Raw genomic sequence first — 20716 nt, 5'->3', positions numbered from 1 at the left:
TTAATAGATTTATTTTATTTTTGAAATGTTACATATTCAATTTATGAGTGATATTTGGAATGTCAATCCAATTCAATCGTATAAATACAGCAGCACTGAATTTCGATAACGAGCTTGTTTAAATTATCACAGCAAATGAGGAGCAGTGCTCGCAGTCGATTTCGATAAACAACTATTGCTGTATGTGGAACAGCGTTGCCACCTAGCATGGGCGCAATCACTAATTAACAGCATTTTAGCGCTTACCGGATTTAATTTGTTTTGATTTGTTTTTGTTTACATTTTGCTATGTTGCCGCCGCTCATCGAGCAGGACGTGCCGCATTTCCTAACCACACGCAACACCATCGCCTACTGCAGCCAACTGCATGTGCGTAAAAGTAAATCGAGCCTGGTGCTCAGTCGCCAGTTGCGTTTCTACGAGTTTGCCAATAAACAGTTGCTGCATCACATCGATCTGCGTGCCACATGCCTGCAACAGTTGGAACCCCAACTGCAAACATACACGGGACCCATTAGCAGTTTCCTTCGTCGTGACGATGTGCTGCAGCCTGCAGACGATGCAGCCAACGTCACAAGTAGCTACAGCATGTTGCATGCCGCCGAAGAGTTGCCGCTCAGCATTGGCAAATACGTGTGGCAGGGCAAGCACATCTATGTGCTTCTCCGCTGCTGGCACACGCTGATCGTGCTGCAGCGGCCCGCTACCGGGGGCGGTAGCTTTGAGCTCATAGCGCAGCACGAACAGCTGGAGGATTATCGCTTGGTGCGCGATGGAACGCTCAAATATCAGGCCTATGTGGAGCTGCAGTTCATCAATGGCAAACGCATGCGTTGCAATTTCCAGCCAACCAGCAGCAGCAGCAGCAATGAGTTACCCCCCAGCAGCAGCAGCAGCAACAACAACAACAGCGCTGCTGGCTTTCAGCGTTTGCTGCAACGCGTCCATGGCGCACGCGCCGAGCTGCAGACGCAACGTGCGCTCACGCAACAGGACTTTGTGCGCGCCCAGGAGCAGCAGACGTTTGGTGTGCCCGCCCAGCGTTCGCCACTGCTCGAGGAGAAGCAACTGTTGCGTCGCTGTGGCGATGTCTGGACACGCATTTGTGGTGCGTCTTTGGTGCTCGGAACCCTGTTAAACAACACGACGAGCAGCGTGCGTCCCTGCGTGTTGCATGGCCTGCGTCCACTGTTGCACCTCTCGTCGGGCAACGGCTTGAACTACACACATCGCTTGTACGAGCTGCCGTTGCAAGCAGATGCAGCGCCTCCCGAGGATTACGATGAACTGGCGCAATTCTGGGCGTGCCAGGAGCAGCACAGCACCAACATCAGTTGGCGGCTGGTCACAAACAACGCTCGCTTGCCACCCGAGCGCAGTGCTGTGCTCCTGGTCCGTCTCCAGCTGCACGAGTTGATTGTGCTTGGCCAGCAGCATCAGCAAGAGCAGCTCCAGCTCTTGGCTTTATACGAGTTGCATGGCCAGCGAAGGCAGCAATTGCAACTGCAGCTGGCGAGCATTGAGTTGGCGCCGCTGCTGGAGCAGACGCAGTTGCATGTGCCACGCTTTGCGGCCCACACTTTGCATCAGGACTTTCTCGCCTTGATCATGACCCAAACGGCGCATTGTCCGCTGCGTTTGAAGTTTCCCAGCGCAGCGCAGCAGCTGCAATTCGAGCAGCTGCTGACCACCAAACTGGAGCTGAGATGTCACAGCGTCAAGCAGGAGTCGCAGCGTGAGTACTTTATGGGGTATATCCAGTTTGTTTGCTATCAAATTAATCCGTCTGGCTGTCTGTCCGTCGATTTAAACAACTCAATCTCAGCGAACAGTAGAGCTAGATCCACCAAAAATGGGTATGCTGTTCGTCTGGAGTCTATTAAGGACAGGTTGCTATGTAATCAATCCGTCTGGCTGTCTGTCCATCTCTTTAAACATATTTTACTCATCGACTATAAAAGATAAAGCCATCAAAGTTGGGCATAAGACTCGTCTACATATTAATAAAAGCAGCGTGAGTACTTAGTGGGGTATATCCAGTTTTTTTTTTGCCAGTAAATCAATCCGTCTGGCTGTCTGTCCGTCTATTTAAACAACTCCAACTCAGCGACTATAAGTAGAACAACCGAAGTATAAGACTTCACGTTATTAATAAAATTAGCGTGAAATTTTGGAGGGGTATGTTTTCTAGAACTTCAATCCGTCTGGCTGTCTGTCCATGTCTTTAAATACCTCAATCTCGGTAACTATAAGAACAAGAGCCACCAAAGTTGGGCATAATACTCCTATTCACTTTATTAATAAAGGCTCACATAAAAATTTAGGCAATCAATAAAAAATAGTTGCAATTGTCCAGAATTTAAAAACTATTAACAAAGCTACTGTGAAGTGTGCTCGACTCTGAGATATACCACAAAAATTGTAAAATATACCAAAGGATATATTTGGTATATTAATATTGTATTGTATATTTTATATCGATATTGTACTACATTTAAAATATACCATTGAGTACAAGATAAACCACAAAAATACTAAAATATACCAAAGGATATATTTGGTATATTAATATTGTATTGTATATTGTATATCGTTATTGTACAACATTTAAAATATACCATTGAGTACAAGATATACCACAAAAATACTAAAATATACCAAAGGATATATGTGGTATATCAATATTGTATTGTATATTGAATATCGATATTGTACTACATTTAAAATATACCATTGAGTACAAGATATACCACAAAAATAATAAATATACCAAAGGATATATTTGGTTTATTAATATTGTATTGTATATTGAATATCGATATTGTACTACATTTAAAATATACCATTGAGTGTACAAGATATACAACAAAAATACTAAAATATACCAAAGGATATAATTGGTATATCAATATTGTATTGTATATTGTATATCGATATTGTACTACATTTAAAGTATACCATTGAGTACAAGATAAACTACAAAAATACTAAAATATACCAAAGGATATATTTGATATATTAATATTGTATTGTATATTGTATATCGATATTATACAACATTTAAAATATACCATGGAGTACAAGATATACCACAAAAATACTAAAATATACCAAAGGATATATGTGGTATATCAATATTGTATTGTATATTGTATATCGATATTGTACTACATTTAAAGTATACCATTGAGTACAAGATATACCACAAAAATACTAAAATATACCAAAGGATATATTTGGTATATTAATATTGTATTGTATATTGTATATCGATATTGTACAACATTTAAAATATACCATTGAGTACAAGATATACCACAAAAATACTAAAATATACCGAAAGTTTCAATCGCTTAGTAATAAAAATCGATTTTCACAGCCCTTCAGCTGCTGGATGAGGCCACTCCGCCCGGCGACTTTGGCTTTGGCGAAGAGCAACGTCGTGATCGTCGTCCCCGCTCGACTGTGCAGCGCATCTTCTACAATCCAGCGACACAGCTGCTGCTCCTGCACAACGATCCCGAGCAGCATTGGCATATCTACGCCGGCAGCGAGTCGGAGCTGTGTCTGCTGTTGCGTCGCCTTCTGCGCGATCTGCTCCAGCTGCACTGCAACGTCACGCTGCTGGAGCTGCACCAGGAAGCTTGCAATGTGCCCGCCAATGCGGCCTTGTTGATGGAGTCAGCGCTGCGCGATGAGCTGCAAGCCAGAGCCGAATTGTTGCAACTGCCGTCGAGACGCGAACAAGTCACGGCGAATGCCTTGAAGCGTGTCCATCAGCTGGAGTTGGCCAGCGATCTGCTGTTCACTGTGATAAATGGCCAGACACAGATGGAGTCCATTCCATAGTCATCTAAATTGTTGTGATTCGATTTTTATACATTTGTTTTACACTCAATAAATGCACATATATTTTTGTATGAATTTACATTTGAAAATGAATGCATTATTAATTCTTTTTAGTGTGGTTTATTAGCATTCAATGTTTCTCTGTAAATTGGAGGGAAATATCGAGTATATATTTAGAAAAACAAACCAGAATCTCACTTAGCGGCAACACGGTTTCATTTATTGGCATTACATGTTTCTCTAGGTATTGTTTTTGAGTGTTTTCAGCTGCAAATTGGTATCAAATATCAAGCATATCTCAAGTAGAGCAAACTAGAACCATATCTCACTTAGCGGCAACACGATTTAATTTATTAGCATTACATACTTGTCTGAGTTTTCCAATGCTTTTGAGTATTTTCAGCTATAAATTGGCATACAATATTGAACATATCTCTAAAAGCTGACTACAGCCATATCTCACTTAGCGGCAACACGGTTTCATTTATTGGCATTACATGTTTCGCTGTATTTCCAATGGTTTTGAGTGTTCTTAGCTGTGAATTGAACTCAAATACCAAGTACACTCTAGAATAGCAGACTGCAGCTATATCTCGCTTAGCGGCCACACTTTATATGCCAGCAATATTAGCTGAGTGGCATAAATGCAATGCTTAGCAGTCACAGTCCAATGAAAAAGTTAATTTAAGAACTAATACTAAACAATTATGTATGTTGCCAATTTCTGAGGCGGCTAAGTGAGATATCCGTTTATTTACAAGTTTTTTGTTATGATTCCTATAATAACTTTATTGTATATTGCGGTGTCTTCAGTATATCAGCTGAATTAAATGACGATAACTGTAAATTTGAGAAACAAGTTTTGTTAAATGCAAAAAAAAGTTACTGAAGAGTAAATAATAATAATAAATTGGAGCAACTGATCTCTGGAGTAAAAAATTAGTTGCTGGAATTTAATATTATTTATGTTAGAGTAACTTTTTCCGTAAATTATAATCTACAATTAATTGTGTTAGTAACAAAGAAACATATACTAAAGTTCTTGGGTGTACATATCAAATTCATATCTTTATTAACAGTCTTAAATGCTATACAAAAAATTTGTGGGACGGAAGAAGGCAGCTTGCTAATCAAATCAATCACAAAGAGGTATAAATAAACGAGTATACCCCAAAGGATGTAGGCAGCTGTTAAAGTGGAAGAACTTTGCGTCTATAACAACTTGTCACTAGCGTCAAATTGTGAAGAAGCAACATTTAGTGTGTCAAGTTAAATCTTAATACTATAATTATATAAACATAATTTTATAGTTATTGTGAAATTCGTCAAGAAATGCAACTGCATTAATTTGTCAACAAATAGCCAAGTTTAAAAATCCTACTTAATTGTATTTTATATATTGTCTGCTTAGTTGTTTAATGTAATCTCGATGATTATTGTCAATCTTAATAATAATATAATACACGATCATATTAACTGCACTTGTTTTGTTGGCATTTTCATTCACACATTCACACATCTTGTTCCAATTTCGTGCTTCCAATGCTGCGTCGTTGCTGCTCCTCGGTCTTGATGATGTTGTCGAGCACATTCTCCAGATTTTGTGTGGCCGCCGACAGTTCAGCATTGTCGCTATACGAATCCTCAACGATCTCCTTGACCTTGTGCAGCAGCAGCTTAAAGTTGGCCATCTCCGTATCACGCATATCCACATTGATTGACTGCTCCAACAGCGCACCCAACGGCATGGGCAGCGACAACGGCGCTGGCTGCGAACCAGGAGGCGGTTGCAGAACACTCGAGCGACGCTGATCGAACCACAAGCTAACATCGCTCAGTGAATAATCCGATTTGTTGGCCTCCAAATAGGTGCGATTTAATTCAGCGCCATTGACTAAAAGAGAAAGTTGGATTGAAATTTAAGTCTTTCAACGATGAGCGGGAGAGAGTTAGTTGCTTACTGGAGTGCGTCAAGTTGGCGCCCACTGGAGCATATATGTCATAGATGGGGGGTTGAGTTGTGGTCAGGGGCAGACGTTGAGGAGTGCTGGCATTCAGGAATGTGGAGCTGATCAATGGCGCAGCTGATGAAGCGCGCTGTGTATAGAATAAAAAGATGGTTTATAGATGTATGCATAGGAAAAAATATGAATTTGGTTTTGTGAATGATTCGTTTGTGTTTTACGCACCGACAGCTGTCGCATGTCCTCAATGATTTGCAGCAGAAACCGCTGATGAGCGCTGAGGAAATCGGAAATTTCAGCGCTCGATGTGCTCGGCAGCAATTGCAGTTGGGTTTCCAGTTTGCTAGAGAAGTGAAAAAGTAAGTATTGTTATAAAAATTCTTTACTAATTATGTTGCTGCATTTAGGAGCCAATTTCTGCAGTTCTATTTGAGATATTGGATTATTTCCAAGTCATAAATTCCATGAAACTCTTATGTACATATTCATCAAAAATCTATATAGCTCTAATTTCAGATAAATCACGTAAATGAATGTGATTATTGTTATATACATTTTTGTAGAAACCAACAACTTACGCATTCTGCTGTAAAACGCGATCGATGATCGACTGCAAACGTTCTGAGGCATTGCTAGCGAGGCCAGTCAAAGAGCCTGTAAAAAAAATAGAAAATCATTATTTAAGATAAACTGAGCTAAAATTGAGATCTATTGAAATTGAGCAAACTATTCACACTCATTGTTAACAACTTCGAAAACAACTTGAGAATCGTCGAAAAGAGGGTTGAAGGTAAGGAGACGACTTTAGTAGTCACAGTTAAGGAACCTATAAGCCAAAAAAGGCAGAGAAGATTTATGTGTAAGGAAATTAGCAATTATTGTAGATATACCAAGTTGAAATTGAATTGAAATCTCTTCTAATAAATCGAATTTTTCACATTCTCTTTAAACTACTACGAAAACTACTTGAGAATCGCCAAAGAGGAAGTTAAGACATGACTTTAGTGGTCACAGTCAAAAAAGGCAGAGAAGAGATATGTGTTAAGAAATAAGAAATAATTTAGAATAAATTAAGTTGAAATTAAATTAAAATCTATAGAAATTAGGTGAATTCTTCACACGCTTTGTCAACAACTGCGAAAACAACTTGACAATCGTCTAAGACCGAGTTGAGAAGAATTTACTAATGACATTTGCAAGGTTAACAACTTGATAATCGCCAAAAAGGCAGTTTTCAAATCTCAAGTCAAGGTGCATTGGAAATTGTTCAAATTAAATACTTGAGAAATACCGAGAAAGGAGTTGCAAAATTCACAAGTCAACGGACATTTGAAATACTTAAAGTTAATTACTCGAAAGTAGCCAAGAAAGCTGTTCAGAGTATTCAATTGAATTGAAATTGAAGAGCCTAAAAAATCGCAATTAACATTTGCAAAGTGAACAAAGCTGTTCCTAAATAGATTTTAAAGAAGTACGTCATATAAAAAGAGTTCATACAGAGTTCCTGTTGAGTTGGCGCTTGTGCAGCTTTTTCAGCCTTCTCAGTTTTCTCGTTGCTCGGCGACTTTAAGCGCAGCGTCGAATTGCTGCGCATGCTACGCGTCTCCACCGGAATCGAGGCCAATTCGGTGGCCGTGCTGCTGCCGGATGTTTGTCCCACGCCGTTGCCACTCTCCTGGGCATTGCAAAAGCCACGTCGTTCCTCCTCCTCGTCGGCAGCACGCTGCGACTTCTGGGCGTAGGCAAACCAGCCGCAGAGCTGTGCCAAATAGTGTGTCCAACGCTTGGGACGCGGCTGATCCTCGCCAAAGACCTCGCACATGCGATGCGACAACTCATGCTTGCCGGCCACAGGCACAGCGGCGGCAAAGCACGGCATGCAGAGCGAAACATCGCGACAAAGTTGACACTTAAAGCGTATGCCAATGATGTGTGGCATGCGACAACCGGCACAGGGATTGCTGTGTATCAAATGTTCGGTATCCTCGATGCGTTTCACCAGCGCTAATAGATTGCCATAAATGAGGAAGCGTGTTTGCGTTTGTGTCCACAAATTGTGAAACTGTTGCTCCGTCAAACCGGCAACACCATGATGACACCGAGCGAAACATTGTGCCATCACAGTGGGCAAATTATGTGAGCCATACGCTTTGCCCTCGCCCAGATAGCTCAACAGTTTGCTTATGGTGAGCAGCAACTGCTCGAAGGTGTAGCGCGAGACACATTGTGACTTGACATCGACGAGCAGTTGAAAGAAATCGCCAACCATGTGCTCGCTGCTATAAAGTTTGCAGAGCAGCAAAAAAGTGACCTTAATCTCGAGCAGCGAGATCGAATGGCGTCGTTGGCTAAAAGTAAAAATGATGTTGTAATTGAGTGCAAGTATTAAAGCGAATCTAAATTGTGCTCACGGATCGTAAATGTTCCAAAAGAAATTGGCCAAAATGCCGCTGGCTGTGTCCAGCTGATAGTTGGGCGTTTTGCTAAAATGTCCCAACTTCTCGCATGCGAAATAAATGTCATGCAATAGCGATGTCAACTGGAAGGGCGGCACCATCAGCTGCACGTTGCAATTGCCGCCGGTTACGTTCATGCCGTGACGCTCCAAAATGGCCAAGACCAATTTATAGGGTATTTTGCTGGCTGTCAAGCATTTTGAATTAGCATTTATAGTGTTTGTCTTATTAACTGAACTTACTGTGAAAGATTTTCTGTAGCGCGACAAATTTACTGGCACAGCGATAGACGGTGTATTTGTAATTGCCATAATCCGTTTGCAATTTTGCCATTATTTCCAACAAACTCGAGCTCACTTGTTGCTGCTGCTGCTGTTGTTGTTGTTGTTGCGCCTGTTGCTTCTCTGCCTGTTGTCCTTTGTTGTTTGTCAAGGCTGCTGCTGCCACGGCTGCGGCGCTTGTGCGCATTGTTGTCATCTGTTGTTGTTGTGTTGAGCCCACCATTCTTATCACTTTTGCATAAAATAATTGTTTGAAATTGTAAAAAATATTAAATTTCTAGCGTCGGTTTTTTTCCTTTTTGCGCGTTCTTTGCGTTTTCCACGACGTTCGTTAGCGCAAAAGTCAAATTTGAACTAATTGGGTGGCAACGCTGTTGCGCAAGCGCTCGGCCACACTGCAGTGCTGCCAGCTAGCGCTAAAAGTAGCCGTTGCGATTTAAATCTGGTTGGTCGTGCATTTAAAACCATTTAATGCATGTTGTATTTATTACATGATTACAAATTATAGGATTTAAGTAAGTTTTAATTTAAATCAATTACAGAATAGAATATTAATATTAATTAATGAACGTTGCCTGCCTTCCATCGATCGTTATCGATAATTGCCCTATGTCCAAACTATCTGCGGTGTGTGACCATTATTTCACATAGCTATTTTTGGTATTTCGTATATTTTTAGAGCGAAGTGCGATCAGTTGTCATTGAAAAGTGCCGTTACACGTCGCGTGCATACATTTTAAATTTATTAAACATCTGAAAACTACATACATACCTGCAGCAGCCTTCACTTGTCATGCATATGATTAAAATGCATGGCAAGGCAATAAGGAATGGAGGAAAGTATGCAGCAGCAGGAACAACAGCAGCAGCTACTGATTGACTAGCTGACAAATGGTTGCCCATCCCTAGTTGTTACCTGCGCGAGAAATGGTTCAAATGTCATAACAAGATGGAGCACACATGTCATCCACACACATATACAGCCACAAATACACATGCATACTAATACACTTGCATTTACATGCTCCGAGTCGACTATGGAGGAACAATGACAAGCAGTTTGGTTGATAAGAAGGGGGATGGGAGCAACGTTGGCATCCAACTGCCTGCGCCAGGCAATAATAATTCGCCAGTGTCCCAGCCATTGACAATGTCTGCTGCCATAATGGCTCTCCACTGACTGCCGGCTCTTCTCTTTGTTGTTGTTGTCCTCTGCTGCACTGCGTCGCGAAATGACAGAGGACGCAACACCTACAATTGTCAGAGTCAGTGGCAGAGTCGTTGTCGTCGTCGTCTCCGTCTAAATGAATGAATTAAGTCAGCCATGTGACATAACTGCAATGACCGCCACCCTCTCTCCCCCCCTTTAGGTCCATTTGCTTGCTCCAGCTTGGGGGCAGCTGCCAACGTGCCAACGGCTCACGTTGCACATTTGCCACATTGTTTTGTTGCTGTCATTCCTGACGCCTGCTGCGCTGCTCTTGTTGTGATTACGTATTTTGCGCGCCATCTCTTTCGCTCTTTCTTCCTCTCGCACTTCTTGTCGTGCCATCTCCTTTTTGCGCCCATACACAATGGCCGCATTGAGGATGCCTGGTTGCCAAGTTATGTGGCGCGCACACACACACACACACACACACGTACAAAACTCCCAACATTCAACGCCCACCACGACGTCGCAGGACAATGGCAATGGCCGGAATGCAAATGGCGAACTGGACGTGAACGAATGCTTCTAACACGCGGCGAAATGTCGATGCTGTGATCAGTGTTGCCAACTACCACAAGAAAAAAACTGGAGGTTAAGAAGCCAAACATTTTTCACAATAAGAATCATCACAAAGAGAACCTAAAAACGATAAAGCTTATTAAGTATGTTAAAATTTAATAGTATATGTACATTTTTATAGAATATTTAAAAAGTTCCCTAATTCTAATTGATTTCCTGCAGAAAGTAAAGCGAAAACGAAGGCAAACATTTAACGAAAAAAATAAACCATCATAACAGAAAAAATGAAAGGATGAAAGCATTTGTTTATAAATGTACATATTGATCATGCAATTAGGATGGGGTTTTAAAATAAACGTGAGATCTGCCAAATTGACAACTCTGCAGTTGCTGTTGATATTTGATGTATTGTCACATTTTGCAACAGCAATTTCCGTCAGTGTATAGCCAACCTCTGCCGGCCAGAGCGCCAATTAAGCAACAAAAGGTCGTTCTCATTCTCGTTGTTGTCGCTCCCGTTGCCATCGACGCGTCTGATGGACCCCGACTTGGGCTTGGCTTGCTGCTGCCATTAAAACGAAGCGACGTTGCGAAATGTTTTGATGAAGCCAATGCCAGCCCTACCCTGCACCGGCCCTGCCAACCTGTCTGCCGTCCCTTGGTCAGCTGACTCCGCTTTCATTCGCTTTCTCTCTCTCTCTCTCTCTGTCTTGCACCCTGTCGCTTTCAATCCGCAAAACGATTTGTTTCTGTGCAACTTTTAAAGTTTTCTTTTTTGCTTTGTTGTTTTTGTTTTGTTTTCTTTTCTCTTTGCCTGCTGCACATTTTGCAACAAACTTGCCTACCGCGTTACGCCCCCCTTTCCCACACTTCAGTTGCAGCTTCCGTTGCGTTTGGCAAAGTCTCAAGCATTACGACGACGAACGACACCCACAGCGCCCTGAGCATTCAATTTCTCTTTACATTTCTGTTTAAATAAAAAAATAACACTGCAGGACACACACAACTTGAAGCTGCTTTTTTTGCCCAATTGTCGCGCACAACAAGTAGACATAGAGCAGGAGCTTGAACTCCTGGCTCGGCTACATACGTTGCTCGTTAGCGTTAATGGGAACGCTAACCAGCACTGTCTAATTTGGAGTCTGTGCCGTCCTTTTCACTCTCTGTGCAATTATCACTTCATCAAGTATGAATCTGGGTGTTTGTTAGTGTTGGCTAATCTCATATGCATGCGCATATGCATACAATATATGCGCATACCTGCATATGTATGAATTTTAGTGCGATTACCTGTTTGCAGCGAAGTGCGATCGACGCGATGGCTTAATATTTTAGATTAGCATTTTCTTTGTATGCTTCAATGTATGCAAAGTTGCAGCAAATAAAAAATATCGGTATGCATAAGCGATAAATTGCAAATACATCGATCCATCAATGAGCCACAAATTGTGAAAATATCGCAAGGCGATAATATCGATAGTTGTGATCGACAGTTTTTGCAACGAGTGCGCTGAAATAATATGGCGTCGGCGGTCAAGCGACAATTTTAATTGTACAATGTACATTGGCTTTTAATTTTTGCGCATTTCAATTTATCATGGCCGGGTGAACAAGTGAGCGAGTGGACAAACATTAAAACACGCCTGGCGATTGCTGTTCGTTGCTGAATGACCGCTGCCAATCCAATTAGTTGTGGACAGTGCAAACAAGCAGCGTCCAGCAGCTTCGTCGTCTATACTCTCTCTCTTCGCTTCGCATGTGGCTGCCGGGCAATAAAAATGAAAACAACAACAACGACAAATAATAATGGCGGCAGCAGCAGCTACAGCAACAACGACAACAGCACAAGGCTCAGGAGGAAAAGAACCAGAGCGTGAGAAGAGAAGAGGAAGCAACTGAAAATATCTGTGTATGTATGTATGTACAATTGTACAACCATTGCGATGGGGACACATTCGCACGCGTTGGCACGTGGACAGTGGTCAAGTTGTGCTGCTCTTATTGTGTTGTTCGTCATTACTACCGATGTTGCTGTTGTTGTTGTTGTTGTTACTGTGCGTTGGTAAGTTGATGCGAGTGACGACCGCTTTTTATACCCGTCATTTAAGTATGTTAAGTCTATTGCATCTGGGTAGCAGAAAATGTAGCGAACTTTATTTTGCAAAATTTTCGAGTAACGATTTTGGTATAAATATACCAAATTGTGGCAACTAAGCTTGCATTAAATACATTTTGGTACATTACCGTTTCATTTAAGCGGTTAACCTTTACCGGTTCGGGTATTTTGCCATCGAGCATTTGCTCGCGTTTTAAAAATATTTAATTTTTCTCTGCAAGCATTATTAAAATATTTACAGGGTATAAAATGCGAATTACAGTTTGAGCTTTTAGAAATTGTGGTTTCGATTTGTGGTCTACAAGAATTGTTTGTGTGCTCGATAAAAAATTTAATAACTTTCTGCTATTGTACAAACACATAGGCCAAAGGCACTGCGTAGAAATTATATCAGATATAAAAGAGTCTTACTTTTGGCAATTAAATCATATACTTCAAATTCTGTTAAAATATTAACAATCTTTTTTTTGTGGAATTCTATAATATCATTTAGTTGAGCAGGTTGAGCAAATTTGCTGTGTTGTCTGTTGTGTATTTTCGCTTTTATTTTTCCAACTTTGTATTTATGATTTCCGAGTTGATGAGAAAATTGCAGCATCGGTTCTTGACTTGAAATAATTCAATGTTGAAATTAAAAGCGACTGTTTGAAATGCATTTAAACTCAGTCAGCAAATGACATTTAATTGAAATACGAAATTGAAATATCTTTTATCAAAATATTTCAATGTTCTCGCAAAGGGACAAAATTGCCGATTAATTGACAGTTGTTGCTGTTGTTGTCGTCGTCGCAACTTGAGGGATTTTAGAATGCATTTTGTGTATGTCATTTAAAATGTGGCATTTGCAAGCCTTTTCCATTTTGTGGGCATTTGAGAATTATTTCAATTACTGCCAAACGAAATGGCAATAGACATTCATATCAAATATACAGAACCGACAAAATGTAAACGGTTTTTTTTCTTTTACTGAGAATTTGAAATTGAAATAAAAGTAATCAAATATTCAAGAGTAGGGATATATGGCAATAACATAATCGAGAGCCACAGAAACCGGCAAAAAAACTTGCCAAGACTTTTGCAAGTCGGACGGGCAAAAATGTTGTTGACTCTCTTTCTCGTGTCGTGTCGTCTCTTGTTATTGTTGTTGTTGTTCTTGTTGGTTGTTGGTTGTGCTGTGTGTCGCAAAGAGCAGAAGCTTGTCTCAGCTGGCATCAGCTTTAATTAAAAAGTTACCTGCGAAAAATGTTTAGCTATTTTGCCTGGCAGCCATTGCAAATGTTTGCCCCAAACCCAAACCCAAACACAAGAACCTTCCTCCCCCCCTCTTTACACACACACACACACACAGGAGTTATCAGACCCAGACTCTGGAAAACTGTGAGAGACTCGACCAGGCAACGAAGCGAGCAACCCAAGCGAGCTTCAACGTTCCTGTGCCACAGTCAATGGAATTTTACTGGTTTGCGGTGCTTGCTGAACTTTCTATTAGATTTCCCTTGCACTCTTATATGGCCTTGCAATTGATTTGGCTTACTTGCTTCGTCAGTGGGCCAACTCTAGTATTCGTCGTCGTCGACGTCGTCGACGTTGCTGTTTGCCGTATCCGTATCCGTATCCGAGTCCGTGTCCGTGTCCGTGTCCATATCCCGGTTAACTTCGATAGACAGCCCGCAGCGTATTTGCTTTGTTGATGTGCCAAAGAATGTGTGCGAGAAGAGGTGGCAAAGACGAAGGCTAGTGGCAAGTGGCAAGTGGCAAGTGGCGAGAAACCGACAAGAAGCGAGAGGTGGCAACCTTTTCCTTTTCCCAACCTTTTGCCACATATTTCTATATCAATTTGAGTTTACATATTGCATTTTAATGAATTTTCCGACAGCGCCAAGTGCTGCCATTTTGTGTTGAGTTAAGCCTTTGGGGTGCAATTTTCAATGCTCTCATCTCTCTCTTCATGCCGCAGCTCATCCTTGTGTTAAAAGACTCCGGCGTCTCAGAAAAGCTGCTATCTTTTACTGTTGTACCGTATCCTTGAGTTTTGTGCAACAGCAACAGCAAGTTTCTCATTGTGGTTCGGTTTTATGGGTTTCCCAACTAATTTCATTTTTAACTTTCGCATTGATTTCATTTCAACAGACGCAAATTTCTTTGGTATTCAACATTATTATTGCGTTGATTTAGCCAGAGAGCAGTGTATTTGAGCATTACATGTAATTAGTGCGGAGAGGCAAAAGTTGTAGTTGCTTTTGTTAGAGATATTATGGAAAAAGTTGGTAAAATTTGTCAGAACTTTTTATGATATTTTCTAAACTGAATTTTTTATATCTATGACCTTTCAATAGTTAATTTCATATGTATTTATTTATTTGTTATTTTATTTATTTATTTCTATTATATTAGATTTTTTTCATTTGATTTAAGATTAATCGAATTCTTTATCTAAGATCATATAAGAGAACTTAATAATTTGGCATTGTTTGGATGCAATCAAATTATGAAGTATTTTTATTTGTTATGTTATTTAAAAAATCCTTTTTTTATTTTGGGATAAACGCTTAGTTACTACGGGTCTTCGTTGATATAGTTTAGGACTTTCTATATATCTAATATATATTTTAGTATTTTCGTGGTATACAAAATTTAGTATATTTAATGAATAATGGTATATTTTAAATGTAGTGCTATATCAATATACCAAATATACATTTTAGTATTTTTGCGGTATATCAATCTACCAAATATATGTTTAAGTATTTTTGTGGTAAATTGGTTGGGTATATTTTAAGATTGTTTTGTTTTTATTAAAATTGGGTATCTCACAGTCGAGCACTCTCAACCGTAGCTTTCCTACTTGTTTCAGTTGTTATTTCATTTTCAAATAATATTCTTGCTTATGATTTTCATCAAGCATAATTTATATAGAAGGAAGACAAGTTTAAATAGAAAAATTAAATATCATAATTATTATTTATTTATGTTTTTTTGTACTAAGTTTTTAGCAGTAGAAGATGTTATTTTTCTAATTCTTCAATTTTATTTGATTATCAGTAATGCAATTAAAATCTTTGTGCAGATTAAAGTACTTTGGAATAAGTATATAATAATTGAAATCTTGTTTATAGTCCATTCGTGCATACCCCATTTGTGCAGTCGTTTATTGCTGGGCATTCCAATGAGTCCATTTGAAGTGCTCATAACAGCGCAGAACCTTAAGGAATTCCACGAGTTGTTTCGTTCAGAAGTGCCGCATAAAAAGCGTGAGTGCATGCCACACATTGTTGTAGTTGTTGCAGGGTATATTTGCTCTTCTTTTCCGTTATTTTCTGTTGTTTTTTATACCCGCTAGGGTAGAAGGGTATTATAACTTTGTGCCGGCAGGAAATGTATGTAACAGGTAGAAGGAGGCATCTCCGACCCTATAAAGTATATATATTCTTGATCAGCGTCAACAGCCGAGACGATACAGCAATGTCCGTCTGTGTGTCCGTCCGTCTGTCCGTCTGTCCGTATGAACACCTAGATCTCAGAGACTATAAGAGATAGAGCTATAATTTTTTTTCGACAGCATTTGTTATGTTTGCACGCAGATCAAGTTTGTTTCAAATTTTTTGCCACGCCCACTTCCGCCCCTGCAAATCAAAAAAATCGAATAAGAAGCGTAATTTTAAAGCTAGAGTTACGAATTTTGGCATATATAGTAATAACTATAGTAGTTATGATCCCTGAAAATTTAGTTGCGATCAGAAAAAAATTGTGGAAGTAATTAAAGAAATACTTTTGTATGGGCAAAAACGCCTACTTACTAGGGGTCTGAGTTGCTTTGGCTGAAAATCTGGTATATTGTGCCGTCTATGGTATATTTTGAATGCGGTACTATATCGATATACCACATATACCATTTGGTATATTTTTAGTATTTTTTGCAGTATATTTGGTATATTTTGAGAATAATACCGCAAAAATTATTATTTTTATTCAAAATGGGTAGCGGGTATCTCACAGTCAAGTACACTCGACTGTAGCTTTCTTACTTGTTTTTATTGTTGGAGAGGAGAGCAGCGCAGTGAGCATCATTTGAATACAAATCGCTGCATATTTATTTGATAGTCATTGCATACTTTTGGGCAAACGGGCCAGCAAAATGCTCCAAAAGTGGCGTCATCTTCATCTTCATCTTCATCTTCATCTCTCTATCGCAGTTATTTGTAGTTGTTGCCCCTTTGTCGTTGTCGTTGTTGTCATCGTTTGTCGTTGACGTTGTCGTTGTTGCTTGATGTATTTCATGAATTTTTTATCTACTCTTTGCTTGCCAGACACACACAAACACACAGTTGTTGGAAAGTTGTTGTGAAAGTGAAATGCGAGACTCGTAGCATGTTGCACGTTGCACATTGCACATTGCACGTTGCACGTTACTCTAGAGCGCGCTGTTGCAACTCTGTAACATTATGACAGCTCGAACTTATTTTACGGCGTAAGCGAAATGCACAAACGTCAGACATCAGACGTTTGACGGTGTTGCAAACTGTTGGGGGCACGGTCAAAACAATTGCGTGGAGAAGGAGGTGGAGGGGGAGGAGTGAAAATCACAATGTATCTGTGGTGGCAGCAAAACGGAGTCGAGTTGAGAGTCGAGAGTCATGGCATGGCATAGCGAAAACTTTGTCTGCCATGCAAAACACGCGAGTTGCAAGTGCAAACATTGCACAGATACTTTTGCAGCATGAAGTATGCAGCAGCATGTGCCGCATGTGGCATGTGGCATGTCGCTTGTCGATGCCGCTGCTGATGTTGATGTGGCTGAGCATGATGCCAAAATTTTGGCAACTGCCGCCAAGCGTCGCAACGTCGCAACGTCGCGATGCGGGTTAACATAAACACAGATCAATCTCAATCACACTCATCTATGCATGTTTGGATGCGGGTGTGTGTGTGTGTGTGTGTGTGTGTGTGCGTGTGTGCTCGCAAATTGGTTAGATTGCATCGATGATTGAGTGCCACAACTGGCTGCGCTGTCTTCTGCATAATTTAATACACTAGACGACGATGTCGACGTCAATTGTGCTGCACATTCGATTTATTGTCTATCGTCTATCGGTTATTTAAGCCAGAGAGAGATAAACTACAGACACGCCCTTCTTGTTGCAAGTAACATTATAATTGTTGCATGAACATACATACATTCATTTCAAACATTTACTTTCAAAACTTATGTGTGTCAACGTTCTACTTCTACTTCTAAAATACATGAGAATGACTTTTGACTTTACTTTTTTTTTTTTGCTTTCTTTCTTTGCTTTAATCAATTGCAATGAGACGCATTTTCTTTTGTTGCACGTTTCAACGGAACTTTGCAACAAATGTCAATTTACGTTTCAAGGATTGTTTTTTATGCTTTGTGCCAGAGCAAATGGCAAACTTTCATGGAAACTCATTTCGCGTTCATAAAACATATTTAAGCGTTTCAGCAAAAGTCCAAGAACTTTGAAAAACCTTATTTTTTATTTCTATAATTAGAAATAGGGAGGCTTGAATTTTGATTAACCGTTATAAATTTGAGACATTGTAAAAAGTCAATAAAATGTCTCAAAATTAAAAAATTTTAATCAAATCTCCTTATCACATTATGTGCTCTCTTATTTAATGCGTTATTAAATAACTTATTCATAGGATTCGAAAGCATTGCCCAATAAAGACAAGTTTCTAGTAATATAAAAATATAAATAATTTAATAAGAAATCGTTCTTGGCTTAAAAATTCGGCAGATTATAATACATTCCCAAAGTTTAGCCAATATTAAGCTAAATACATAAAAAAACTCCACTATATACACTTTATAATAATTAATGCGGCGGTTAAAGTTAACACGTGCCCAATAAAGTGTGTTATAGTTTATAAAAAGAACTTATTAAATATATGTATATGGGCAATTCTCAAAGAAAGGTAAACCACGACCGAAAAAAAAAATCTTCACATTCATCGTATTTTTTTGTATAATGTCATAAAGAAATATCCAAATTTTTATAATACAATGGATCCGTAGCATATCTCGGTTGTTTTTATAAAAAAATTTGCCTGCAAACTGAAAAAATGTAATTTTTTCACTTTTAGCTCCTTTTGTATGCATTTTTTTGATTAATTATTTCACAAGAAAATCATAAGATATGTTTGCATTTTTTCTACCAAATCTCTTAATAGCAATCCAATAATAAGATAAAAAATGCAAAGTGAGCGAAAATATGTTCAATTAACTGTTTATTTTTATTTTGCTTCTTATCTATGTTCAAATCGTACGTTCGCGACCAAAAACATCATTTTATTGTAATTGCTCCGCAATAAGTGCAAGCAGGTGAATGAAACTTCTCGTGTTAAGTGATTTTGGTATATATATTAAAAATATAAAAATCGTTGGGGTTACTCAAACCAATCTTTTTATTGATTGTCAAAGTAGCGTACGTTCGCGACCTTACCTATAAGCCTATGTCGATTTTACTAGCGTCGCATGGATTTAAAAAAATTTTTTTTTGTTTTTGTTTTGAAAACTATGTCGTTTGCAGTTACTTATTACTTGTTAGTTATTACTTATTATTTATTACATATTTTTCTTGCTATTAATAAATTTCAGTACATTTTTCATATTTAATAAAAATTTATTTTTTATGCTTTTAAATGTTATTAGACACATTAAATTGAGTTAAATCCGTTTGTTTTTATGAAATAAAAAGTTATTAATAAAAAAAAGTTGTGGTAAAAATAAAAATTTAATAAATAAAACAACATGGAAAAATCGTACGTTCGCGACCGTACGTTCGCGACCGGAACTTAATTAAATTAAAAATAAATAAATGGAGATATTTTCTTGGGAGTAGACTTAATAGAAAGCTACATGATTCTATTTTAAATGTAAAGTTATTTCTTTAAAATATTCCGTCTCAATTCGCAGAGTTTTGCATTTTACTCTATTAAGCCAAAGTTAACTTCCATTTTGCGTACGTTCGCGACCGCATGTTTTTTTGACAATATTATGAAAATTAAAAATCGATAAGCCCCATAATTTACACTAACCAAAGAGCTAAACAAATGCTATCGAAGAGTAAAAAAAAAGTTTCAGGAAACGTTTGTTTTCGATTTTATTTTTCTAATTTATCTCGTACGAACGTACGTTCGCGACTTTGAGAAATGCCCATATATAAATATAAATAAATATATAAATATAAAATAAATAAACAATACTAAAGTTTCCGCATAATTAAACTAAATATATAGAGAACTACAATATCTTCTCCCCTATATTTTGTCACTATAAGCGTCTGCATAATAATTAATGTGGCGGTTAAAGCTAGCTCGTGCCCAATAAAGAACGCTCTATTTAATTAAAAGAGTAATCAATAAACATAAATATTTAAAAAAACAACTATTTCTAAGTTTCAAAATTAGACAGATTACTATAAAATCTTGAAATTTATGCAATATTAACCTAAGAGAACTTTCCTTTAAATACAAAATTATTTCTCAGTATAAGCAACTGTATAATAATTAATATGTCGGTTAAAGTTGTTGTTTGCCCAAAAAAGTATGCTAAGTTTTTTGAGTATTAAGTTTTTGTACTTGATTCCATGAATTTCACTTTCTGCGACTGCAAATGGTATTCATCATTTAAAGAGGGAAGTGGTAAAAAGGGTTGACACAATATTTTGTATATTCACACACACACACACACACACACACACACACACACAGAGATGCACACTCACGTGTATTTATTAGGCGATGCTGGGTGACATAAAATATCATTTGCTAGTTGCTCATTTTGCATTGTCTCAGTGTCTGCATGTGTAAATAATTGACGCATTTTTTTTGTTGTTGTATTATTTCATTTACCTGACACACACAGGCAAGCGCACTCAATCACACACACACAGACACGAACATACACACATTGCATTCGATATGGAGGCGTGCACAATTGACAGGGCAAACTTACAGGTTAAATAATATTAAGCATATGCAATTGCAATTGCATTCTACGTAATTGCCAGAATAATCGTAATTACGCGTGTGTGAGGTAAAATACATACTACACGCAACAGACACAGACACCGACACACACACACACACACACACACACACATATATATACACTCACTGTATGAGTGTGCAAGTCCGGCTGTTCAGATAGTTAATTGAGCTGTAGCAGGCTTACAATTGTTCTTGTTGCTGTTATTTGTAATTGCTGTTGTCCTTTGTTGTTGTACTTGTTGTCATTAATGCGAGTGTTGGCACTTTCGCAGCAGCATTCCCCTCCTCCCCCCTCTCTCCTGTACATC

The 20716-nt window shown here is 38.8% G+C and overlaps 3 protein-coding genes across 4 annotated transcripts in view; 2 read left to right on the top strand and 1 right to left on the bottom strand.

The window, feature by feature from the left end:
- Positions 1-166: 166 nt before the first annotated feature.
- On the top strand, positions 167-3903 carry LOC132796489 (uncharacterized). The gene is made up of 2 exons (XM_060807673.1): positions 167-1735; positions 3380-3903. Exons 1-2 carry the CDS (start codon positions 289-291, stop codon positions 3847-3849), a joined length of 1917 nt encoding a protein of 638 aa, XP_060663656.1. The 5' UTR covers positions 167-288; the 3' UTR covers positions 3850-3903.
- Positions 3904-4897: 994 nt separating this feature from the next.
- LOC132796506 (dystrotelin) lies at positions 4898-8898 on the bottom strand. Its single transcript, XM_060807698.1, has 7 exons — positions 8512-8898; positions 8225-8456; positions 7311-8161; positions 6392-6467; positions 6039-6156; positions 5811-5946; positions 4898-5743 (listed from the first exon to the last, which is right to left on the bottom strand). The coding sequence occupies exons 1-7, from the start codon at positions 8771-8773 to the stop codon at positions 5361-5363; spliced, it is 2058 nt and encodes a 685-aa protein (XP_060663681.1). The 5' UTR covers positions 8774-8898; the 3' UTR covers positions 4898-5360.
- A 2920-nt stretch (positions 8899-11818) lies between these two features.
- Positions 11819-20716, top strand: part of LOC132796131 (tyramine beta-hydroxylase) — a 63593-nt gene continuing 54695 nt past the window's right edge. The window contains exon 1 of one of the 2 annotated variants that reach the window (XM_060807186.1): positions 11819-12188. The gene's annotated coding sequence lies outside the window, so the exon portion shown is untranslated. Of the gene's footprint in view, positions 12189-12307; positions 12342-20716 lie in introns of those variants that run through there. The other variant, XM_060807185.1, reaches the window with a different exon arrangement.

The sequence above is a fragment of the Drosophila nasuta genome, chromosome X, assembly GCF_023558535.2.
Source record: "Drosophila nasuta strain 15112-1781.00 chromosome X, ASM2355853v1, whole genome shotgun sequence".
In the NCBI taxonomy this organism is placed as follows: Eukaryota; Metazoa; Arthropoda; class Insecta; order Diptera; family Drosophilidae; genus Drosophila; species Drosophila nasuta.
This window is presented reverse-complemented; position numbering and strand designations above follow the sequence as displayed.

What these genes read in the sequence shown, in the direction of transcription:
- LOC132796489 (XM_060807673.1), top strand. Translation starts at nt 289, where the DNA reads ATGTTGCCGCCGCTCATCGAGCAGGACGTGCCGCATTTCCTAACCACA. An exon ending in CGTCAAGCAGGAGTCGCAGC is followed by an intron (nt 1,736 to 3,379) that starts GTGAGTACTTTA and finishes CGATTTTCACAG; the next exon opens with CCCTTCAGCTGCTGGATGAG.
- LOC132796506 (XM_060807698.1), bottom strand. Translation starts at nt 8,773, where the DNA reads ATGGTGGGCTCAACACAACAACAACAGATGACAACAATGCGCACAAGC. An exon ending in CGCGTTTTACAGCAGAATGC is followed by an intron (nt 6,157 to 6,391) that starts GTAAGTTGTTGG and finishes TCACTTCTCTAG; the next exon opens with CAAACTGGAAACCCAACTGC. An exon ending in AGGACATGCGACAGCTGTCG is followed by an intron (nt 5,947 to 6,038) that starts GTGCGTAAAACA and finishes TTCTATACACAG; the next exon opens with CGCGCTTCATCAGCTGCGCC.